Source organism: Ornithodoros turicata, chromosome 6, assembly GCF_037126465.1.
Source record: "Ornithodoros turicata isolate Travis chromosome 6, ASM3712646v1, whole genome shotgun sequence".
NCBI classification, from domain to species: domain Eukaryota; kingdom Metazoa; phylum Arthropoda; class Arachnida; order Ixodida; family Argasidae; genus Ornithodoros; species Ornithodoros turicata.
In genome coordinates, this window is record NC_088206.1 from 48,104,981 (window position 1) to 48,131,647 (window position 26,667).

Consider the following 26,667-nt stretch of genomic DNA (forward strand, 5'->3'; position numbering starts at 1 on the left):
TTCAATTGTACTGTGTGTTTCTTTTCACGTTTTTTCTTTTTGTAAGTAGTTACGCAAGTATACTGCGTTGTTTTGATGATTATGCTTGATTGATGTGTCATTACATTACCGAATTTTTTGGCCAGTTCGACGTTTCGCTCCGCTCTTATGCGTGAACATTGCCTCAGCTCATGAAAAAGGAAAGAAATGTTGCTGCTTTTGTTCTACTCCTCGCACTGAAATAAATCATTTAAAATAATTGTACTCTGTGTGTCTCTTTTTTTTAAAGTAGTTATGCAAGTATGTAAAAAGGAAAGAAATGTTGCTGCTTGTTCTAGGCTCCTCGCACTGAAATAAATCTTTTACAATTGTACTGTTTGTGTGTCTTTTTCTTTCTTTTTGTAAGTAGTTACGGAAGTATGTAAAAAGGAAAGAAATGTTGCTGCTTGTTCTACTCCTCACACTGAAATAAATCATTTACAATTGCACTGTTTGTGCGTCTTTTTCTTTCTTTTTGTAAGTAGTTACGGAAGAAAATAATTGTACTGTGTGTGTTTCGTTTTTGTAAGTACAGAAGTACGTAAAAAGGAAAGAAATGTTGCTGATTGTTCTACTTTTGGCACTGAAATAAATCATTTGAAATAATTGTACTGTGTGTCTTTTTCGTTTTGTAAGAAGTTACGGAAGAAACTGTTTCGTTTTTGTAAGGAATTCAGGGACATTTGATCGATCGTCGTTTGGTCGAAAGCTGTCGCGGGACATTTGGACGAAAGCCATTTGATCGAACACCGTTTGATCGAAACGGCAGCGGTCATGAAACAGAACACACAGACAACGTGACAAGATTAAGAAGCAATTCCTCAAGGCCCTGATACATTCTGCATATTTCCTGCAGATATGTTGGAAAAACGCAGCGAACCACATGTCTCACGTTAGCGTGGACGTAGGAAAAAATTGTCCCAGTTTGCGCAGCATTTTACCTAATGAAATGTTTGGGCGTACTTTTCGCAATACGCTGAGACAGTATCAGCCACGAGGACATGAGAGTGGAGCTAAACGTCTAATTTTACTTTCAACGCTCCTGCAAACGCCGTTTCAGCAAATGCAAATAAATAGCGAAAAAAAAGGCACATCATCGGATCGCCTTCTAGATGCGAAAAAGTGGATTAGGATGAGGAATGTGTTTATGGGCGAGCGGATGACACAGAGTGAAATATTCCTTGGGATAACAGCATTTAGAACTGAAGCTTTCTTTTGTTGTTTTCTTCTCTTTTGTTTCATCAACGCTACAAGCGAACGAATGAAAGAATCGATCAAACGACCGCCGCCGTCTCGATCAAACAGTGTTTGATCAAATGCCTTTCGACCAAATGTCCCGCGTTTGATCAAACAGCTTTCGACCAAACGACGTTCGATCAAATGTCCCGGAACCCTTACAAAAAGAGAAAAAAAAGAAACAGAGTATAATTATTTCAAAGGATTTAGTTCAGTGTGAGGAGTAGAACAAGCAGCAACATTTCTTTGCTTTTTACATACTTGCGTACTACTTACAAAAAGAAAAAGAAGAAACACACAGTACAATTATTTTAAATGATTTATTTCAATGCGAGGAGTAGAACAAAAGCAGCAACATTTCTTTCCTTTTTCATGAGCTGAAGCACTGTTCACGCATAAGAGCAGAGCGAAACGTCGAACTGGCCAAAAAATTTTGTAATGTAATGACCCACCCATGAAGCATAATCGTCAAAACTACGCAGTATACTTGCGTAACTACTTACAAAAAGAAAGAAAAAGACACACAAACAGTACAATTGTAAATGAGTTATTTCAATGCGAGGAGTAGAAGAAGCAGCAACATTTCTTTCCTTTTTACATACTTGCGTATAACTACTTACAAAAAGAAAAAGAAACACACAGTACAATTAAATGATTTATTTCAGTGCGAGGAGTAGAACAAATATTTTTCATTTTTCATGAGCTGAGACAATGTTTACGCAAAAGAGCAGAGCGAAACGTCGAACTAGCCACAAATTTGGTAATGTAATGACGCATCCATGAAGCATAATCGTCAAAACTACGCACTATGGTTTGCTATCGCCGCGCCATAGGAATTTAGGTTACTGGCCAGTCTCATGGTCGAGGCTCAAAGTTATGGCGACCACACGTGCCCTTACCGAGCGCCAATGTTGCGCCATCTCTTACGCGAGAGCAGAGGCTCCAAGGTCGTAGCTCTACCGGAAGAAGCAGACGACAGCGGCTCACATATCCCGAGCCGAGCGCTACCGATACGACATCTATTAGGCAAGAGCAGAGGCCGCAGCGCTCCGCCTCCCGAGTCCTCCTATAGGTTGTGTCGGTTTCGCGGATTAATGACGTCAGCGCTCCGTCGTCTGCTACTTCCGGGTCAACCTGCTGCTGTCAGTCAGTGTTGCCACATCAACAGATTTGTATGGAAATCTACAGCTTTTCAGCAATATCTACAGATCTGCAGATTATATCTGCAGATTTTTTCTACTCCATGATGAAATATGTTTGAACGTGGGCTACACAAAATACACGAAGATACACAACGATCGTTGTGTATGTTCCTGTGTGTTCCGATGCTCAGGCTTGTTTCATTTCATGCACCAGCTAACCTGCATTTACGCTATTTTGTTATCTGTTCTGTCAAGTCCGATTCACGATGCGCCGCTCACGTGTGAAAAAACAAAACCTTTTTTTTTTTCTGCTTGTTTTGTGATGCGCGTGTCAAAAAATGACCGTCAGAATAATATTTGATATTCTTGTCACTCGCACGGAAGCTGTTCGGACTTATCGCATGATCTCAATACTTTTTGCTGACTATGCATTCCTTTATTTACTAATAACTATGGTTAGATAGCGCATATGTATTAACTGCTTGATTTTTCATTTATGCCTCCACTGGAAGCAAATAGACCTCATAGGCAACGACGCACACGTGATGGTATATGCTATTTCTGAGCTGTCTGCCTGCCGGTGTGTTGCTCTGGGTGGGGGAACCCCGCGTGCTGGACCGACTTCACAGGCAAGTCTGCCAGCATTTGTCTTAGAGCATCTGAGGAAAGCCCAGGAAAAGCAACTAGACAGCACAGCCGGCTTCGGCCCCTGTACAGCCAAGGCACTCTGTGCAGCTCCCCAATAACTTTTACCGTGACATATTTTCGCTGTTTCGACGCACAAAGCGAAATAGAAAATGTCAAACGATGAAATGCACAATATCCCGGACTCGAAATGATGTTAATTCAGCACATTATATATTTTACCGCATTCTACAGATTTTTACGAAAATCACCATACTTTTTAATGAGTGATCTCCATACTTTTCCTCTGATGGGCGTGGCAACACTGCTGTCAGTTAGCACCACGTTGTATGCGGCAGCTGTTATTCATTCTTTGCGGACGCAAAAGGACGCTTCGAAATGGGTGGATGCTGTGCTTTTAAGTGCACAAATAGCACTACAAAAGGCCATCGTATGTTCCGCGTTCCCTGGAACGCAGAAAGACAGAAGCAATGGGCGATTGCAATCAACCGACTGGGCAAGGACGGCAAGCTTTGGATGCCATCGCTCAGCAGCCGGCTATGTAGCGAGCACTTCATCAGCGATAATTGGCATGCTTCAAGGTCTACCTGTGCATGACTAGGCATTGTGGACAGCATATATGTTGTACGTGATACGACTTACACATTAGGATCTAGCAGCGACGACCCAGCAAATGTGGACTACGTACCGAGCATTTTCCGCCACAGCCAGAAGCTGAGCGAGAAATGCGACAAGGCGATTGAGAGGTAAGTTTGCCTTGTTGCCGTGGTGTGCTAGATGGTGTCTTACTGGTATGAATATGACAGCCACAAACGCCGATGCCGTGTTGCCGAAAAACGTAGCACCGCTGCGGCGGCCGCCCCTGAACCAACCGCTTTGGAACAACAAGTTCCCGCAGAAGATGGAACAGAAGTGGACATGGACGTTGGTTAGTTTTCTTCAGTAACTAGTCAATACTTTCACTGTATGGTGTGGTGTGCGCTATTCCATCACGCTTTTGACACGCTACAGATACGACGCTGTCAGATCTGACGACAAACCACGTTGTGGACGTAGAAGTGCAAACTGCTCCATGTGGAGCGCTATGCACCTTCTGCAACATTCTGCACAAGAAGGTCAACATTCTTACACAAAGGGTAGAAGAACTTACCATCTCCAACAAGAAACTGTCTGAATAGCTTGCATCACAGAACAATGTCAACTTGATGCCAGAGAAGCAGCTGATATTTTATACTGGTATGTAAACCTTCCTTCATTGTTCCCTTCCTTGTTGTGCCACCGTCAACTCGTTACTCTGGCATCTGCTGGATCATTGATACGAACAACATTGCTTGCAGGCATTTCCAAGGCAAGATTCTTAGCCTTGCTGGCAGCTATTGTGGTGTGCCTACCACAGGCACAGAAAATCCCACATTCAGCTCAGCTTCTCATGGTACTTATGAAGTTGAGACTAGCACTACCGTACCAGGACTTAGCATCCAGGTTTAACGTCCACCGACACGCTGTCAGCTCCGCATTCAAGATCTGGATCAAGCCACTGGCAATTCTATGCAGCCATCTAGTGGAATTTCCCAGTCCAAGTGTTGCACAGAGTTGGCTAACAAAGACAGAAAGAAAAAAGTTCCCACGTCTGCGCTGCATTATCGACTGCACTGAAGTGAAGGTATCACGGTAAGGACTCTCTACCGCAATTTGGAATGTAGCATACATTCAGTCTGTCCTGCAGGCCACACAATCTGAATACTCAACAAGTTGTGTGGAGCAACTATAAGCAGACGTCGACACTGAAGTACCTCGTGTGTGTCAACAATGCGGGAGCAGTTGCATTTATTTCAAAGGCATATGTAGGTCGTATATCGGATAAGTTCATCACCCTGAAAAGTGGTATGTATAAATCTTGTTTTCTTGCTGCTGTCTGCTCTATCTAATCGATAATTAGTAAGCCCTGAAAGAGGCACTGCAATAAATTTGAAGAACACAATGTCATTGCTTTTTAAGATGTATTATAGCCTGAATGCAATGTTTAAGGCCAAATTAAATATGGAATGATTCAAATGCATTCATACTAGGAGTACAGAGAACCAAGCATATTGTATTGCTATATTTGCAGGGTTCCGCGATCTTCTCAATGAAAGGGACCAGGTCCTGGCAGACCGAGAATTCCTTCTGCATGATGAATTTGCCCTGAGAAATGTGGAGCTGATTACGCCCACATTCACCAAAAACAAGCAACAGTTGAGTGCCATTGAAACTACCAAATCACAGAGAATATCCTCAACACGGATCATTCTGGAGCGGGCTATTGGGTACCTGAAGAAGTGGCGTATCTTGACGGGGACTGTTCCATACCACCTCTGCCCAATGTATGATGACATACTTGTTGTGGTGTCAGGACTGACAAATGTAGCACTACCGATTGCAAAGGAAGGTATGTTATACGCCAATCCGCTACTCTACAGAACAAAGAAGAGATATCCGTTCAGACTTGGAAAATATTTATGAAACACGCAATGATGTGAGATAAGACAGTGTTGACCAAAAATAATGGGATTAAGCACTTACAATGAAAAAAAAAAAAAGGGCACTATGTACAGATGCTATTTACAATATCAAAGACAATGACAGCAGCATGGGAAAAATCAAAGCAATTCTTCATTACGGCACTCCAAAGGAAATTGTGGGAACAACTGAAAATATATACAATGTGCACAGATTTGCGTGTAGGAATTAGCAACTGCTATTTAGGAGCATTTGTGGGAGGACCTTCTGCGTATAAAATGTACGCAACTTAGCCATGTTTCGGTTCAAAAAGTTATCGTCCTTTTCGATCAACACCAAATGTCCTCCACCATTTACGTGGACGTAAAAGTAGCATTGGTTGATGTTCTGCAGGTTGAGGTGGATTTGTGCTTGTACCTGGTAATAGTACTTATGTGCAGTCTTTAGGTTTCCGTCTTTATCGAGACAAAAATCCTTCTTTGATTGCCCCATAGAAAGGAGGTCGCAAGGATTCACGTCCTGCAAAGAGTACAGGCATTTCACCTCCACCAGTGATGGAGGGTGGCAGTCGCACTCAAAAATTCCGTCCGGTGTACAGCCGAAGAAGGGGTACTTAGGGTGCACCATCAACCCACATTCCTTCAGGCGGGCATTGAGATGCCTCTGGCGGAGGGCATCCAGTAACGCCACTTTCGCAATTGGCTCATTTTTCCGGCCATACAGTACTGCCGGCGTAGTTAACGGTCGTGGTTCCAGGATCTTTCTCAGCAGTGAGGAGCAGTGCACCATCTTTGACAGACACACGAACCTTGAACAGAGAGGCAGTGATGCGCCCCTTACGATGGTTTTTCCATTCCACGCATTCGTGCTGCGCACGTGTTGCCTGTTCTATCTCAATGGCATCGTCTTCACTCACACACAAGTGGTGCACAACACTTTCACATAGTTCAGTTATATTCTCATTACAGTGCCCTTTCTTTCGCAGGGTTCGCTGAGTCAGCGAGCACAGAGGAGGATCCAAGTTAATGACGATCTTCTGTGGCTCCTCTGGAAGACCATCACTGTTGGATATGTCATCACTACTGTCAGAGGCAGCTTCTGGCGTTTCATTCATCTCCACTAATGTGAAGTACTGTGCATCTGGTGCAATCTGTAAAGGAATATTCAGTGTCAGTGATGAATTTGGACAGTTCAGCTCTGCATGTTCCAAGTGAAGTCATATTGTACAAAGCTTACTCTCTTCAGCTCTGCCAGGAACTCATCAACTGCTGGTTCAATCTGTTGTGCAGCTTGCAGTGGACGTTTTCTTTGCCTTACTTCTGTCCTCTTATGGACAAACAACAACTCCTCCGCTGGCACAGGTTGAATCTGAAGGGAAATACAATTGTTGGAAAGGAGCAGGAATCAGGCTTTAGGTAACGTTTAATGGCAGATGACTGAGACCGACTGTGCGGATGACGATGGCTAGAACAACTGCGGGTGAAGCGCGCACAGGCCACGAGCGTCAAGGGACGAAACATCAGCTTCCTTTTTCTTACACTCCGTGCGGCGCATGGGTAAGACGGAGCCTGTGGTTGGCCAGATGGTACAGTTTCTTGTGACAGTAGCAACGATATTGACGGGGTGACGGCTTCTGATAACGAGGTCTGAAGGGAGTAGTCCTTGCATTTGCAGGGCTGCGGTACCTGTTGCAATATATGTTGCAAGGCGAGGATTCGCGATCCGTTGCGTATAAAGGATGCAGTGGGTCTTGCTTCAACGGAGGTGGTGCTGGAATGAGCATGGGTAGTCCGGAGGACTTATCCGTAGATGGCGGTGGCATGTCCTGTAACAGCAAGCTTTGAGGTACGGGACGATTCAGTGGGGTCGACGACTTGCCAGTTGAGAGGTTTCTATCCCGATCGGACTTTAGGGTCATAGGACAGACACTGGAGTCCGGTGGCATTTCCGCTTTCCGGAGTTGGATGCCCTTGAAGCGAGTCGGTTGTGGTATCGTTGTCCAAAAGATGTCGTTCAAGTTCCGTTTGATCGTTCCCCTGGTGCTAGTCGAGTTAGTCGATGGATTTGCTTCTATCATTTGAACTTTCATATCTGTATATTCAGGGTGGTCGTTGTCAATTAGGGCGTCTTGAACTTCTGGTGTTAGTGGCTCGTAATCGGGGTGCTTTCGCGTTGGAGCTTCGGTGAACGATGATGCTAAGAGGCTTACATGCTGCGATGTATTCCTTGAAGTTGTGGAAGCAGGGCTAGGGTTCGTAGTCAGGTCATGATTTGTCGAGACGTAGCGCTTGGCATTCAAAGTTACTCGTGTGATGAGTTCCAGGTAGTTGTCGCATGACTCTGCCTCACTTTCAATTTCGTCATCGTCTATGAGTGCTGCAATGTTATGATCCAGATCAGAGAGCAGGGATGACTTCTTCGTAAGTGAGGCGAGTTTGAGCTGGATCTTTGTCTTGGATGGAGCTGTTTCTTGAAGTGATGCCGTGATGTCATCCACCAGCTTCTGAACACAGGAACGAAGAGGGGCACGTAGCGTCTGGAGCTGTTCCATGTGTTGTCCTATTCCTGCAGTCCTTTCGTCCTAGATAGGGAAGGCGATGCCTCCGTCCCGGGTTTCGGCACCAAAATGTTAGAAAGGAGCAGGAATCAAGCTTTAGGTAACGTTTAATGGCAGATGACTAAGACCGACTGTGCGGATGACGATGGCTAGAACAACTGCGGGTGAAGCGCGCACAGGCCACGAGCGTCAAGGGACGAAACATCAGCTTCCTTTTTCTTACAACAATCATGAAACGTGAGTGTATCACGTGCAGCAACAGACTGTACATGTGTGTTACAGCAACAAGAACAGTTTTAGAGCCTGAACATTTAGAGAAAATATTTTTTCCCCAATTTTGGGTACAAATCGGGTAATTAAGTATGTGCAATAAATTTATGCAAATAGGTAGGAACCCTTTCAGCATGCCAGTTTCACGAGGCAACCGGACTCTAGAATCTGAAGCAAACCTTACTGCACCCTCAAAAACCATTAGTGCTGTAGGCTAGTTTTGTGCACATTATAGAACAGGTAGCAGAACCTATACATACATGATGATATCCTACAAGATAACCTAAACATGGAGACTAGGAACACAAAAGAAGGACAACTAAATCAGACCTATTGGCACAGCTATAGTCATGAGGCTCGAGCGATCCTGGGTGTTGGTAGGTACTATAGTAAACAAAAAGTTTTTGTGTGCACTAATAGTTTATTCATGATTTCGAAAAGCTATCTGTTGCCCCAGGAGTACACATATCCGAAATCATCAACCACCTGAGCACGCTTCCGTATCCTGCTACCCTGCACGTGTCACATTGGGCTTGTTTATCCGTGCATCTCTGTATCTGTGCATCGTAATGTGGAGCTAGTATACTTTTCGGATTAAACTGGAAACAAGGTTCACATCTCCAAGCTGTCCACCAAGGTTAACACATGTGAAAAGCTAATGCAATATGTGTCCGTGTTGTCAGTCCTGCATAAAAAAAAGTTTCCATCATGGCAAGACCAGCCATGATGATAGCGGGAGTGCTAATAGGAATCAGCTGTGCATCAACAATGTCATGTTTTTGCAACACACCCATTATGGCCACTCACTGAAAAATGTGCAAACTACTAATCACTATGTGTATACATTTATAGCTCTATGTGAGAAATGGACCTCAAGTGAACCTTCATAATTTTTGTATGGTGGTCATGATACCTTTCTGTTTGGGGTTGTCAACACCTGTGATAACTAAGCATTTTGAATTACTATGCATCATTTATTCTCTGTTCTCACGTAGCATGGTTACCCTGAGTGCTTAGTATGGTTCGGCTTTTGAATGCCTGTAACAGCTGTTCAGAATACAACGCAAACGAAGTGCACAAATGTAAATGCACCATGACTAATTATCTAATTATGTATTGCTTATTATTCATACTGTTCATGTAATCTCTGGCATCATTTATTTACAATTGTAGTAGTCCAGATGGATGGCACTGACTGTCTCTATCATGGTGCCATTCTGAAGAGGCTGGGACCTATGGGAGTTTCGCTACCTGCTGTACCTTGGGTTATCATATGTATTAGTATCACCAGCTCACTTGCTTCTCAACCATCCTTTCATTACCTGCATATGGTTTAGCAAAGGGCTATTTTTCTGTTAGTAATCAGGTTTTACCCTAAAATAGTCATCCTGAATTCGTGGTGTTAAATCGGGAGAGAATCTCGTTAAACTGCAAAACTTCAGGCTCTAACCATTTGCAGATGATTGCTACAATTCCAAGAACACCTTCAGATTATGTAGCTAACTAACGCATCATCGCCATGAAATCAGATTGCTATTACAATTACTGTTCTATATGCAATAAAGTGCAAAATACCTTCTTGAGGCAGGGCACAACCCACTGGAAGGCCTGGTCTGTTGGACCACAAGATTGTGCAGTTTCTTCGTACCACTTTGTTACTGTAAAGCTGATGGCAGCTGCATGGCTGCAGCACCTACCATATCTGAAGGTTTCTTATTAGTAAAATTTCACATACAAAACAAGTGTCATCCAGTTATCTCTGCTGAAACATTACACTTACCCTGCCATACATGTGCAGTATGCGTCAAGGATCTTGCCATATGCTGTCGCTGCTATCCAGCAGGTGTACGGCTTCTCGGATCTTTGTGAGGGGCTCACTTCGCCTTGCAGAACAACAGTGCCAACTGCTGGACTCGCGCTCAGCACGCTGTGCACTTTGCCTGCGCAAAAAGGGGTTTTGATGATGTTTGATGTCTTTTGGCGCAATAACATCAGAAAAAGATTTTGTTACAAAATTTGTTACAGTAACATTTACCGACTTAACCTTTAAAATTGCAATGTCTTGTTTTTGGAAAACCTGCTGCACACAAAGCCCCTGGACGTCCCTGACATAACATAGTTGTCGCCCTCAAGGGCTTTAAAAGCCTCGAAAGGCTGGATGTCAACCCCCAGTTCCTGCAGGAAGTATGATTTGATATCTGCTTCTGTCAAGAGAGGCCACATGCATTTTTCTGCAGTGTACTGAAGTGCCCGGATGTCATCCAGATGGATCCCACTGTAAGATTAATCAATACAAGGTGCTTAGCGTGCCGCAGTAGAGTCACTGTTACAAACTAGCTAGCACATAGAGAAATGAGACAGGAGTGAGATACAGTGGTCTTACCTGAGCAGGCAATGGGGATTACCTCTCTGCATTGGTTCACTGAAGAGTAGAGAAGTTAAAAATTATATGTTTTGACCAATATTTCCTGACGTAGATGGGGACTGAAGCGTTGATTTGAAAGAGAGTAAGCTGTCAGGGCAGTAAATGCAAAGAGCATGTGTTTCGATAACGCCTTCCAGATGTTAAAATATTGTTCCAACATCGAACTGACGCGTTGTACTTACTACAAACTTGCTGGGGAAATAAAATGTAAGCTGCTCTTTGCAGACCTTGTTTAACGTTCATTTCCTGCGCCGTTTCTGCCCTGTACTTCAATATTTCGCAACATGCTAGCGAAACATACTGTAGTGTCTGACCATCACTCTAAAGTGAGCAATCGCCCCATCTGGTTTCATAAAATCTCGGCAAAAGTCTCAACATTTCCCGTCCGGTAACATATGCATGCAGAGCGAACGAGATGCACGCATGCAATTTAAACTTCGCCGCTGAACATCGCTTAAAGTTTATTTCCTTCAAAATGTGTCGCTACATGTGTTCATGCTCACAAATTACGACTAATTTTGCTACATTCTAACGGAATACCTCGTAATAGACGAGTTCAGAAAATCCCAGTGCTCTTTGCGCACGCGTTGCATCCTGGGCGCTTGCTGAGCGGGGGAACAAAGAATAATCCTTCCGATTTCGCTTTCGCTGACCTTGACACGTCGTGGAACATGGACCGGTAGGGGAGAAATCGGAACAGTTTGGAGGTCACCCGTTTCTTTCGTATTTGTAAACTCCCATAGTTCAAAGCGACGCTAAGCACTCTGGGATTTTCTGAACTCGCCTATTGATGATCGTTGGCCAGGGATTTCACGTATACGACACGGAGAGACGCTGAAACTTCGACCCGGAAGTGCTTCCTCCTCTCACCTTTCCTCCTCGTCTGTCAAACCGACACCACCATTTGGCGCGCCATTTGGGGGCGGAGCCTCCCTCGCTCTTGGTCAGCAAAGTCAAGGATAGTCGTTTTCGTCGCCATTTTGTGTGGCAGTGAGGTGTCATGGCGACCCCCTTGCTAAAAAGCAAACCAATCAGTGGAGCGAAACTGTGATTGACAGATCCTTTTGTGACTCCTCCCAATTAGCAGACTCCCTTTTAAGATGGCATACCAGCTCTCCGTCCCAATGTATTTCCTATGGAATATATTTTATGCCTTTCCTCGGCAACCACCGCGCAGATTTTAACACGGGTGTTTCACCATAAAGAGGAAGGCGAGATGAATCGGATAACGTTAATACATTTCTGATACATGTCGTATGTATTTTACGGCGATGTCACAAATGTGATCAACAACTACAAATCGCAAGAGGACTGTTCTGAACTCCCTGAACTTTCGTCTTCTGTCACGTCACCTTAACACCCGGACAACTGCAGTATAATAGAAATTAGACTAACTGCGACAGGTGTGAGCAAGCAGCTGTGTCTGTGATGTGTGATTCAAATGTGTGCTCGAATCGCTGGAAAAATAAAATAAAAGAGCAAAAGAATAGACTGAGAGCAATATACATGTGATTATTGTATTCCATTTAATGAAAGAGTTTCTCTGTATCTGTTCTTGTTAATATGTATACTGTATCTCGAAATTCGGAAGCACGTACAACAACAATAATAAATGATAGAGAAGCTATGATGATGTGCAATGTTTACCCATGGTAGCCTCAGGACCCTACCCTACTTCACAGAGGCTAATATGAGAGTAAACACGTTACACGTACAAAAGTTAAACATAGCCATGATAATCTATACTATTTTGTGAAGTAAGATAAATGACATATATGATAAATCTGTGGTGATAAATGGTGCAGTTTCAAAAGTAGTTGATGTAACATCTGGTGTCCCACAGGGATCAGTATGGGGCCCACTAATGTTCCTCATATATATAAATGACCTTCCCAAAGTCGTGGATTCTTGCATCAGGTTATTTGCTGACGATTGTGTAGTATATCGGGCAATCCACTCAGCAGATGACATTAATATCCTACAGAGAGACCTGGTCAAAATCGAGACCTGGTGCAGAGAATGGGGCATGGCACTAAACATCTCTAAATGTCAGTCTATCGCGTTTTCTTCGAATATACACACTTTAACATATAATCTAAACAACACAGTCCTTCAAACTGTAGAAGACTACAAGTATTTGGGCATCACGCTGAGCAGGAATTTAAAGTGGGATAAACATATCGAACGGACTGTTAGTAAAGCTACTAAAACACTTGGATTCCTGCGACGAAATTTTAGATCAGCTCCTAAAGAGATCAAGATAATAGTTTACGAGTCGTATGTTCGCCCGATCTTGGAATATTCTAGCGCAGTATGGGACCCATCTGGTATTGGTCTTCGGAAGCAAATAGAAAGGGTACAAAATCAAGCTGCAAGGTTTGTCATGAACAATTACTCTCAGTATGTCAGATCAGCAGATTTAAAAGCAGCCTTGGGCTGGACATCACTGGAAAATCGCCGCAAGGCGTCTCGTTTGAAACTTTTTTTTCGACATATACTATGGATACACGGGTGTTAGCCGATACGATTATTTGCGAAGTCCCCATTTTATCTCGGAACGGCTGGATCACGCATGCAAGGTCGAGCCGTATCGCCACCGGTCGTCAGTCTTTAAGGATTCATTTTTCGTGCGAACCATATCAGAATGGAATGGCCTTCCACGGGACCTAGTTGCCACCAACAGTAGAAACACGTTCTCCATGAAGCTTTGTTTATTTATGTCTGAATCTTCCTGATACTTAGAAAGCACTGAGTTTCTGTTAGCTAGATATAGTGATTGACATTTTTGTATCAGCTGTATTTCCCTCTCCCCTAGGCAATTCCACAGTAAGTGGAGAAGTAGGGTAGTTTGAATAAATAAATAAATTGAATAAATAAATGATAATGATAAATAACATAAAATCGATATAATTCGCAACACTAGTTCGCTAGTGATATCGTCCTCTGGATGCTAGTATTTTTCTTTTTGGCCAGACACGGGTTTTGCAGTTGTTTCCTGCATCTTTTCTGTGTCGATATTTATGTAAAATGAAGCTCTACACCCATTTATTCATTGTTTCATGGCCCGTACAACTCCGCTTCTGCTGAAGATACGGTTCATGCACATAGAAAGTATGAGAGAACAACTGCAAAGTCTGACCTACAATAGGAAAATACCATACTGGAGATACGATATGCGATATAGGAGCACCGCCCAGTGACAACAACAACAACATAGGTGAATGGATGATGATGATGATGTGGACCGCCCAGTGAGCGTCATCCAAAGATGTCATTTATTCATTTGACTGCTTTCTTTGTCAAAAATGTTTATTATTTGACATCAATTATTACTTGAAAAAACGTTGGGGACTAGGGATGAGAGACATGTAATGGCATGCTTAGTCACTATGTGTCAGAGGGGGGAACCTATCAAGTTGCCGAACGGGCTTGGGTGAACAAAGCAGCCCTTGGACCGCTTCCTGGATGCAAAAAAGTGGGTTAGCATGAGGAATGTGTTTACGAGCAAGCAGATTACACAGAGATAAATGTTCCTTAGGGTAACGGCATTTACAACTGCAGCTTTCTTTGTTCTTCTCTTTCTTTCTTTTATTGATTTTTTTATTATCTTTTTTTTCATCAACGCTCCGATTGTATCTCATTACGGCCGAAAGTCTCAATACGGCTGATAATCCTTTAATCCCCAAGTGTCTCATTACGGCCAAAGTCTCAATACAGCCGAAGATGTCTCATAACGGCCTAAAGTCAACGTGTGTATTGTAACCTTCATTGATATGCAATGTTGCAGCCAGGTATGGATATACATTCAGCAGGGCATAAGCCATGCAGTGTGCCCTTAGGGCCCTTATCATACATGTTATGATTATATGTATGTGTTATATATGTGTTATATTGTATCATACATGTTATGACATATATATATATATATATATATATATAGAGAGAGAGAGAGAAACAGCATGTTGTCATACTACTGCACAATGCAGCATATTGTGTACACCCACACGGTAGTGTTGATGTTGCTGTGAAGTACTATGTGGAGTTAGCTACTTGTGGAGAGCTAGATGAACTTTGTTGTGACGTATTTTGGAGTCATCCTACTGGCACTGGCCGAGAAGGAACACCTATCTCAGTCAACATCAGTTTATTTCCATTCGCCTTACAATGGTACAGTCCTTGCTTCTGGAATGAGTAAACCTGCAATAAGCAAAGAGCAACCGTGAATAGGCTAGAAGATGATATGTACACGTATACGTATGATACATCTGTAATCTTAACAGCTCACCTCTTCGGTCTGGACTCCATGGGTAGCAACATCCTATTAGCCATGTTGTTGTTGTTTTTCTTTTTCCAAATCCTCCGAGTTGCCACATGACTGGAATGGAAAAATAGCTATAAGTAACAATGTATTTAAATGGCTTCCTCTTGAAATATTTATTCTAATCAGATATGTTTTTGCGCCTAGTATGGTGCGCGAAGGCACATAAGCATAACATTTGCAGATGTTCGCCGTAAGCAATTCAAGGAGATCAATTCAAGTACGCCGACTTGTGCTTCTATTTTTGAACAAATATGACGACAAATTTTAACAAATGAAATATAGCTCACAATGATAAATGCTGCTGTACGGTGATGCACTATCCGTATCTTAACGTCTTAACTTCGAATAAATTTGTTGTTCCTCGCGCAACGAACTACAAACGGCGCAAATCTACTAACACAAACCGAGCCACATCTATTACAGGTACTTCGGCTATTTTGATTCAGTCAAATTACTTGTATGAGAATGCAACTGTGTGTGGATAGCACACTGCTAAGCCAGACAGTCTACGAAAGTATAACTCACCAGAATGGTTGGTTGACTTGGCCTTGGTGAACACTGCGCGATATACGTTGGGACTGTGACGATTCATTCAACTAAATTTCCGCCGGAAGAACAGGTGCTGCTCGAACGACAACGACGGAAAATAAAGAACACGCTGAAGTCCGCTAATTTGCAGATTATAGCTCCAAAAATAGCAAAACACATCGTAAACCGCACGCAACTGCTCACTCGCACAAGAAATGAGCATGGAAACGAGTTACCAGAGTTACCACCACCCAACGTTGCCAGACATCATCCGAAGTGAGAGTAGCAAAACAACAAGATATCAAAACACGAAACCGAAGTAAACTTATGAGACACTGGATTACAGGTATGTTGGCATCTGTTTTGATTCCTACACATAATTTCACATTACACTGTACATGGATACATATGGGTATGTTGTCTGGCGATGCTGATGTATTTGCATGGGGAAGTGTGCATGGTTCCAGACTTTTTTTTTATCGCATAATCGGGATTATCGGCACCTCTCGCGTTGTGGCTTACATGTGACCAACCAAGTGCTGTGCCCCCACTAGCGCTTCCTACAAACGACAAAACCAAACATGTGGGAAGGTATAGTGGTCTGTTTTTGATTACTCATATGTAACGAGAAAATGTATCGTTTTCAGGTTGCTGCCACTGCTCCACGTTCCATGTGCCCGCAATTGTCTTGCGTGTATGATTAAACCAACGACGACGCCCACCACAGCGGAAGTGTTTTGCGCACACACGTTTCATCATGAAGCCTGCAGGTAACTTCTGAATACACTGATTCTGAATTTACATATTGTAGCTGAGTAATTCCGAATGCCCAGGATGACGCATGATTACAACATTGTGACATCAGTGTAGCGGCATAACCACTAATGTAATTATCCCAAAAAATGAACTAGGGGGACTCCTCCACCTCATGTAAGGGTCTCATAAAACACCTCCTGAAATGTTTTTCTGGCTATGCAACTGCATCATTATGATGTAATTGTCATTGTTGTACATAATTTCTTGAATATGTCTCGAATACTTGAAAAAAAAAATGTCTGGTTGACAACATATGTCTTATAGGCATCATCAAACAAGAGCATATGTTGTTTTGTACAGCACCTTATGTACTTTTTTTTAAATTTCAGGTGGTCGTAAATTGTAGAAGGCAGCCAGTGGGGGACAAGATCATGGTCATAGGTCATGTGGCTCCTGGTACATGCCCCTGTGGAGTAACCTTTTCAGAACACACACATACAGTTTGCTCACAGAACCAATGAGTAGGATGTTGCTCGAATACCGAGAGAAAATGGCATAACAGATACAAATATCTTACGATACAGTATGGGAATAAAAGCATTTTTCCCGAGGGATGCATGAAACACTGTCGCAGTATTGTGTGCATGAACCATTAATTGTGTGTGACACAAGCCGTGAGGGCACACCCGCCTCGGAGACACTTTGGGAAGCATACAACACAGCGATTGCTAATATGGTGGAAGCTTCTTTTTTCTTTTTGGCCGTGATGAAACATCTTCGGCCGAAATGAGACTACCTTCGGCCGTATTGAGACTTTGGCCGTGATGAGACACTTAGGGATTAAAGGATTTTCGGCCGTAATGAGACTTCGGCCGTATGAGATGTTACCAACGCTCCAGGTGAACCAATAAAAAAAATCGATCAAGCGACCGCTGCACTATTATTTCTGCCCCCGCAATCAGGAACCATCTTTTCCAGAACCCAAATTCGCGTTCTCGAAACAAGGAAAACCAACGACAATGCTCGATTGCTTAAATTGCCGTGTTTAAAAATCCGACATCACTATTTACCACACAAGCTCACGAAATTTCGATGTCTGTCCAAGGGTTCCGGGACATTTGATCGAACGCCGTTTGGTCGAACGTCGTTTGATCGAATGCGGGACATTGGGTCGAAAGCCATTTGATTAAACGCTGTTTGATCGAAACGGCAGCGGTCGTTTGATCGATTTTTTTATTGGTTCTCCTGGAGCGTTTAAGAAGAAGAAGAAGAAGCAGAAAAAAGAAACTGAGCTGCAATTCTAAATGCCATTATCCTAAGGAACATTTAATTGTGTGTAATCGGCTTGCCCGTAAACACATCCTCATGCAAACCCACTTTTTTGCTTCCATAAAAAGCTGTCCCAGTCTCCAACGGGTTATTCACCCGTTCGAGAACCTGAGAGGTTTTTCTGCTCTGACACATACTTAGCGACTAAACATGTCATACATGTCATTTCAACCCTAATCCCCCAACCCTTCGGCAAATAATAATTGATCTCAAATAATAAATATTTTTGACAAATAAATAAATGATATTTTTTTGATAATTTATTCGCGTCGAACGTGGACAAATTTTAACGATGTAATTTTGATGCTTGTATTTAACTAACTATTCAGTTTTAGTTTATTTACTTTGCGCCTGTGTGCAAGTGTATCTAAATTTATTTGTCGCAACAAACATTAACCGAATAAATCCTTCGAAACCTAGACAAGATAAGCCGGGCAGCAGGCCTTTGCATTTTCTCTATCTTATTATTAATTTTTTTTTTTCGGATAGCGTGGATATGCAGAGATCCCAGACTGCAGATGCATACTCTAAACGAGGTTGAACTAATGTTTTATATGCTGTTAATTTAATATCTTTTGATGTACCAAGGCGGAATTTCCTGACTTTCCAGACTTCGAGTGGCTTTCGCGCACATATGGCTACACCCCATTTCAGCACTTTCCCTTCAAATTTGCCGCCAGCAATGAGAAGGGTGCCCAGAAGAAGCTAGACTATTGGCTGCTCCCAACGTGAGGCCACTTTCTTCAGTATGTGTACTAGCAGATGCGTAGTTCGTCGGATTCATCCCCACTTCAGCTGTGTTGTTCGTAAATGGCAAAGGTCTGAAAATAACCAGTGGTCTCCCCTCTTCGGCTGAAAAAAGCAAAAAAAAAAAAAGTAGAAAATAAAGAAAGAAAAAAGCAGCGGACACTGATTGTCTGTTCCGTATGCTCGAGTCAAAAGTTACAGAAAAACAGGTGCATACGACGCATTCCACGGAGCTTTGAACTCCCTTCCAACAAACGTCTTTCAAACAAACGGCGTCTATCAATCGGCTTTCGATCAAACGACTTTCGACCAAACGACTTTCGACCAAGTGCCGTTCGATCAAACGCCTTCGAGCAAACGGCGTTTGACCAAATGGGCGGACACCCCTGTTGCACAGTTGTTGCTCGCTTCCGTGACTTTTTTGTCGTGGATTTTTTAATGTTTTATTTTAAAAGATTTATTTCGGCGTACAGCCCTACCAGCAGCTGGGCACGCCCGCTACGCTACGCTATAGCGCCATTTGACGAAAACTACCTTTCGTGATACTCTTCTTGCGGAGACGGTTTCTCAGGGGGACATTTTTTCTCGGGACGGTTCTTCCTGGGGACATTTTGTCCGGAGACGAAAATCCGGCCGCTCGAGCGAGCTTTGATTATATGAAATGACTTCTCCGTGATCATCCCTTCAATTGGCAACTAGCGCTCAGACTCATCTCTGGAAACAACCATTTTGTTCAACAACAATTCCATCTGTGTCTGTGTTGACCTACAAGAATAGTGATTCGCCTAAAATGCGCATAAATTTGGCACACATGGTGTCCGGTTCTTCTGCTTTTTTCCACGCTGGAATTCCAATTTTCAAGTTTGGATTGATTTAACTGAGACCTCAGCATCCAACACAACGAAATCTGGAGGAAAAAATTTACGCTTCAGAAGTTCTAAAAAAAGAAAAACAAAAGCACATATTTTCTTGTACCACATGATAAGGAGGGGCGACGGACATCTGGGTGCAGGACAATTCGGTGCAGGACATCTCGGTGCAGGGGCATTTCGGTGCAAGACATCTCGGTGCACGGACATTTCGGTGCACGGACATTTCGGTGCACGGACATTTCGGTGCGGGGACACGTCGGTGCACGGACATCTCGGTGCACGGACATTTCGGTGCACGGACATTTCGGTGCACGGGCAACAGGGAAGAAAAACACGAGGAGGGTGTTGGGGCTGTGTCGATAGCGCTGAAAGTGATGCTTTGCGTGGTATCTCTAGCAAATAATTATTAATGCACCGGCAAACATACGTTGCAAGCATAAAGACAATTATGTAGCAAGTTTTGCACATTCGTAAAATGTGCAAACGCGGATTCGATATCATGACGTCTAAAAGTACTAAAACAAAGATTTTTCGTGCGAACCATATCAGAATGGAATGGCCTTCCACGGGACCTAGTTGCCACCAACAGTAGAAACAGGTTCTCCATGAAGCTTTGTTTATTTATGTCTGAATCTTCCTGATACTTAGAAAGCACTGAGTTTCTGTTAGCTAGATATAGTGATTGACATTTTTGTATCAGCTGTATTTCCCTCTCCCCTACGCAATTCCACAGTAAGTGGAGAAGTAAGGTAGTTTGAATGAATGAATGAATGAATGAATGAATGAATGAATGAATGAATGAATGAATGAATGAATGAATGAATGAATGAATGAATGAATGAATGAATGAATGAATGAATGAATGAATGAATGAATGAATGAATGAATGAATGAATGAATGAATGAATGAATGAATGAATGAATGAATGAATGAATGAATGAATGAATGAATGAATGAATGAATGAATGAATGAATGAATGAATGAATGAATGAATGAATGAATGAATGAATGAATGAATGAATGAATGAATGAATGAATGAATGAATGAATGAATGAATGAATGAATGAATGAATGAATGAATGAATGAATGAATGAATGAATGAATGAATGAATGAATGAATGAATGAATGAATGAATGAATGAATGAATGAATGAATGAATGAATGAATGAATGAATGAATGAATGAATGAATGAATGAATGAATGAATGAATGAATGAATGAATGAATGAATGAATGAATGAATGAATGAATGAATGAATGAATGAATGAATGAATGAATGAATGAATGAATGAATGAATGAATGAATGAATGAATGAATGAATGAATGAATGAATGAATGAATGAATGAATGAATGAATGAATGAATGAATGAATGAATGAATGAATGAATGAATGAATGAATGAATGAATGAATGAATGAATGAATGAATGAATGAATGAATGAATGAATGAATGAATGAATGAATGAATGAATGAATGAATGAATGAATGAATGAATGAATGAATGAATGAATGAATGAATGAATGAATGAATGAATGAATGAATGAATGAATGAATGAATGAATGAATGAATGAATGAATGAATGAATGAATGAATGAATGAATGAATGAATGAATGAATGAATGAATGAATGAATGAATGAATGAATGAATGAATGAATGAATGAATGAATGAATGAATGAATGAATGAATGAATGAATGAATGAATGAATGAATGAATGAATGAATGAATGAATGAATGAATGAATGAATGAATGAATGAATGAATGAATGAATGAATGAATGAATGAATGAATGAATGAATGAATGAATGAATGAATGAATGAATGAATGAATGAATGAATGAATGAATGAATGAATGAATGAATGAATGAATGAATGAATGAATGAATGAATGAATGAATGAATGAATGAATGAATGAATGAATGAATGAATGAATGAATGAATGAATGAATGAATGAATGAATGAATGAATGAATGAATGAATGAATGAATGAATGAATGAATGAATGAATGAATGAATGAATGAATGAATGAATGAATGAATGAATGAATGAATGAATGAATGAATGAATGAATGAATGAATGAATGAATGAATGAATGAATGAATGAATGAATGAATGAATGAATGAATGAATGAATGAATGAATGAATGAATGAATGAATGAATGAATGAATGAATGAATGAATGAATGAATGAATGAATGAATGAATGAATGAATGAATGAATGAATGAATGAATGAATGAATGAATGAATGAATGAATGAATGAATGAATGAATGAATGAATGAATGAATGAATGAATGAATGAATGAATGAATGAATGAATGAATGAATGAATGAATGAATGAATGAATGAATGAATGAATGAATGAATGAATGAATGAATGAATGAATGAATGAATGAATGAATGAATGAATGAATGAATGAATGAATGAATGAATGAATGAATGAATGAATGAATGAATGAATGAATGAATGAATGAATGAATGAATGAATGAATGAATGAATGAATGAATGAATGAATGAATGAATGAATGAATGTCAAGGACGACACACACAGGTACCGCTACCTGTGTATCTCGTCCTTCGTCTTGGTTTTAGCGCTTTTATCCGTCATATCTTAAAAACAGGCCCAACTTGATGTTTTACGTCGATATCGTTGTTCATTTGAATATAGAGGGTGTCTTTAAAAACGACAAGATGCTCTGCATGAACAAAAGAGAGAGAGTGAGACGTTGGAGCGCTCTCTGGTACTTTTCGTGTCATGCGCGTTTTCTTTTTTTCTTTTTTTTCTTGTACCAAAAGTAAAAGTCTACGTTCGGCGCACGTCGCTGGGAAACAATTGGGATGCCGGACTAATTACTCGCTTTCGAATAAAAATTACTTGCAGGTAAAAAAGAAAATACCACCCTGTATAGTAGCTACCATGTCGGTGCCACGAGGGTCTTTGGGGTTTATATGAATAAAAAGTTATCACACGGAAATGAAAAACGAAATGAAACGTGTCTTCCCACTTCGCCTATCGCCATTTCGCCTCATGCTTATTACATTATTTGCCCATCTCCTGCCATGTTCCCTTACCCCGAATTGATGGGGATCCAACGTCAAGGCTACGTCAGGCATTTCAAATTTGCCTACTAAAACGTAACCAACGAAGAAGGTTGGTAGTTTTCCGAAAAGTGCACCGAAATATCCGCGCACCGAAATGTCCGTGCACTGAGATGTCCGTGCACCGAGATGTCCGCACCGAATTGTCCCACACCGAATTGTCCTGCACCGAGATGTCCTAGACCCGATAAGGAGGTCGAAGTGCACTTTTTCCAACACTCAAACAAGAACCTCTTAGGTTGTCAGGTGACCACTGTTATTATTTTTTTACTCTGTGTCCTTTTATTTTTTTGTTGAATCGTTTTTCTTGGCGTCTAGAAAAACAAAACAAAACACAACAGTCTCTGTTAGGAATATCGCGACTCCCGCTGCGAGGCCTCGCCGCTCGACCTTTCCGTATCTTCCTTGGGGGATCCGTACATTTCGGTGCACGGACGTTTCGGTGCACGGACGTTTCGGTGCACGGATGTTCCGGTGCTCGGCCGTTTCTGTGCACGGACATTTCGGTGCACGAACATTTTGGTGCACGGACATTTCGGTGCACGGGCATTTTGGTGCAAAGCGTTGCTGAGGGGTCCCGGAAAAATGGTCCCGGGAATGGCTGCCACAATGTCGACATATCGTAGCAAAACAAAGGGAAGAGGGCGGTTGGCATCGGAAGTAGTGTTGTTAAGAAATTTGGTTTACATAGAGAAGAACGTGCTTTATGTATTTTTTGTGCACTATTATTTGGGGCATTTTCTTTTTTAATATTTTGCGCCCCACGTTCTGGTCGGTGCTGTACAGATATTCATTTTTTTATTTCTTTTTTCAAGAGTAGATGAAGAATTGCTTTTTAATTTTGTAGTGAGTATTATCTCGAAGGGGGTATCTCCAAGGTACGAATATTGTGCAATTTGAATTCCATTCCAATTCCATGAGGACGTGCCGGTTACATCTTTGGTGGAAGCATATCATTAGACGTTATTCCCCTTGTATTCCTACGTAATTCTTCCTCGGTGATGGACGCGTATTTTCAAGGCCTAAAAAGCATATAAAATTACTGTGGTGCCCCCCAAAAGCTGTTACACTCGCTAGCCATAAACTGGTCGTCTTTCCAAAAGTAAAAGCAGTGTTTTCATGGGTTATGCACTTATGCATCATAGGTATGTCGAATAGGCGGTTGTGGAAAGTATTGCTGAATTAAGATGCGATAGTCATAAATTTAATTTTACTAATTAACATTTTTTTTGCTCGTTTATTTTTAGCATAGTTCATCACAATGAATCACTCACGGGATGGCCATAACGCGATAACACGGCTTATTTCATTCTTGAAGGCTTTTGTTTCATTTATGCAAACTTGAAGAGCCACGGGAAGGTGCAGAGTTTTTATCCAAACGGGAACACAGGAACTACCATATTCCCTTCTGAACACCGGGACATGGTTACTTGGTAACTTTTTGGAATACAAGGGGAATAACGTCTAATCATATGCTTCCACCAAAGATGTAACCGGCACGTCCTCAACAAATGGAATTCAATTTGCATAATATCCGTACCTTGAAGATACCCTCTTCGAGATAATACTCACTACAAAATGACAAAGCAATTCTTTACCTTCTCTTGCAAAAAGAAATAAAGAAAAGAGTATCTGTACAGCACCGACTAGAACGTGAGGCGCAAAATATTAAAGAAAAAAATGCCCCAAAAGTTTAAAAGCCACGACAGACCACGAACACATGCATATCATATCTTAAATCTATAATAGTGCACAAAGGATACATAATGCCCGTTCTTCTCTATGTAAACAAATTTTCCTGACAACACTACTATGCCAAGCCACCCTCTTCCTTTTGTTTATTACGATATGTCGACATCGTGGCTGTCATTCCCGGGACTATATTTTTCCCGGAACCTACGCTGCAGTGATCCCCCGGCGCTGTAACGCTTTGCACCGAAACGTCCGTGCACCGAAATGTCCACACCGAAATGTCTTGTCTTTATCATCCTTCACCTCCTTTGTACGGTTTGGCAAATAGCACACCAAGCAAAGACGAAAGGAAGTCCCCTGTCATTGGGGATTGTCGACTGACATAATTTTTCTGGGCTGGTGTAATGTGAGAGAAAAACAAGGGATAAAAGGGGTGAAAGGAGTCTTTCAAATATGTTACTGAAGTTTCGGGGTAATAATAAGCAGTCTATTTTGCGACGGAAATTTCCAGAAGTATTTTGCACCAACGCCTTGAAAACGAATTCAGATATTTGATAATACTTACTTACCAGAAATATGCATACCAAAATGTCATTTTAGCATGAATAATAAAGGTATCATCAAGGTAAATTGCGTGTAAGCGAGTGCAGAAAAAAAAAAGAATACTGTTTCGAGTACTAGATTTTCCAGACTGGCATTGTAAGCGCTGTGTGTAGGCAATGTTTATAGCATAATTTACAGCCGCTGGTACATCCATGGAATGTAAGACTTCACAGTCCTATATCTTCTTAAGAACCTAGAATGAGGCTCGTGCCCCATTCCTCTTCCTCTTTATTCACCTCTTGGCACCTTACATATTTATTAGACGAAATGAAAAAAAAAAAAAAAGAACGGGGGAAAGGTGAGCCAAACGGGACGTCGGCTTGCTATTCCGCAACAAAAATGCCTCAAAACCACCACGAAAAAAACCAAAACAAAAAATGCCAACAAAAAAAAAAAAAAAAGGAGAAGGAAGGGAACGAAGCGTGAGCCTGGGAAAGAAGAGGGCGGATACCGTATGTGCATGGGTTATTCCAAATTGGTCAGAAGTATGATGTGTCAGTGGTGTTCTTGGCGCCTAATAGGCTTGAGAACTCGGGTTGTTAACTCGCGGGCCGTTGCTCCGTGTTGCGGGAACAAGCATGCACGGGACTTTGTTGAGTGCAGAACAGGAGTAACTTATAAGATACCACTATCGTGTGGAAGATGCTATATATTGGCCAGACGGGAATGTGTGTGAACGATAGATTAAAAGAGCATGCGCTTGCGGTTCGGTCGGCCCCGTCTGGCCATTTTGCATTTCATTGTAGCCGCTGCACGTGTGAGCCGGTTTTTGTTAAGACTGTTCTTTTTGGGGTTGCTGGCAAGGCCCTCGTAAGGGAGATTATAGAGGCTCATGCGATTGTAAAGGCCGAAGATGACACTTGTATCAGTCAAGCGTGCATCGCTCTATCAGAAAAAGAGCTCGCATTCCTTGAGAGGATGTTGTAGGTGTCGCGGCTGTTCTTTTCTTTTTGTGTTGTTGGTTTATTCCCTGGCCATGCTATTCGGAAATAAAAGTTAGTTGTGAGTGTGCACTTGTCCCCTTCTCGTCGTTCTTGTTCCACACGTACTGTTTGGCGTGCTGCCGTGTTGTTTTCCTCTGAAAGACCTGCAGGTGAAGTTGATTCGTGTGCGAATTAATGTCATACTGCCAGTTGATACCTATTCCCTACCACTGGCTGAACTAGGCTAGGAGTATAGAAACGAGACTGGGAGGGGTGGAATCACTCCAAGTTCTTTGCAAGTCAGTCCCAAGAGGGATAGCCTGGCTGAGGTGGTCAGATCCCGGCTACCAAGAGAGCTCATCGACCGACCCGCACATCTTCCATAGACCGAACGCGGGAAATGCGCACCGACCTGGCCCTGACCAGTCCTGGCTGAGGGCATCCAACCCTCTCTCTGGTTTGTTTCGTACGGAAATAGTGTGGCACCTGGTAATAAAAATATCTGCCAGGGGGACCCGTTTGTAATGGTCCCCACAGCCTGTCTATCTTCTTTAAAAAAAATGTTGTGTGCAGCTTCCAGGTGCTGCTGTCAGACAGATAGAGTGACGCCCTGTCTGCCACCACCTGCCAATTGCCTGGAATAGGTAGCTCTCGCACCGTGAGGCACCCCTACCACACCATGACGACCATTATTGAGGCGAATGGACCGAGTACTCCTCATTCGAATGGTATCTGCAACTGCTCTCCTGTTATCTAGTTGGAGAGGAGTCGCAGCCACAAACTCCAACTTGTGTATGTAGAGCTCGGGCCCGATGCTTAACTCGCCAGGACTATTGTTAACGCTTTTTCTCTCTCTCTCTTTCGCCTTCCACGCCACACGCCCGGATATGAAAGATGTATTGGTAGGCCAAGGTTCCCAACAGTGTTATGATCGGACTTCGCGCTGGAGCTCGTGGACCACTGATGCTCGATTACATAGC

General features: G+C 42.1%; 1 protein-coding gene across 1 annotated transcript; it reads right to left on the minus strand.

The window, feature by feature from the left end:
• Positions 1-5,619: 5,619 nt before the first annotated feature.
• Positions 5,620-8,293, minus strand: LOC135397998 (uncharacterized). The gene is made up of 2 exons (XM_064629456.1): positions 6,777-8,293; positions 5,620-6,690 (listed from the first exon to the last, which is right to left on the minus strand). The coding sequence occupies exon 1, from the start codon at positions 8,089-8,091 to the stop codon at positions 7,075-7,077; it is 1,017 nt and encodes a 338-aa protein (XP_064485526.1). The 5' UTR covers positions 8,092-8,293; the 3' UTR covers positions 5,620-6,690; positions 6,777-7,074.
• Positions 8,294-26,667: the final 18,374 nt, after the last annotated feature.

Bases quoted from the DNA above. Each gene is read 5' to 3' on its own strand.
- LOC135397998 (XM_064629456.1), bottom strand. From the start codon at position 8,091: ATGGAACAGCTCCAGACGCTACGTGCCCCTCTTCGTTCCTGTGTTCAG.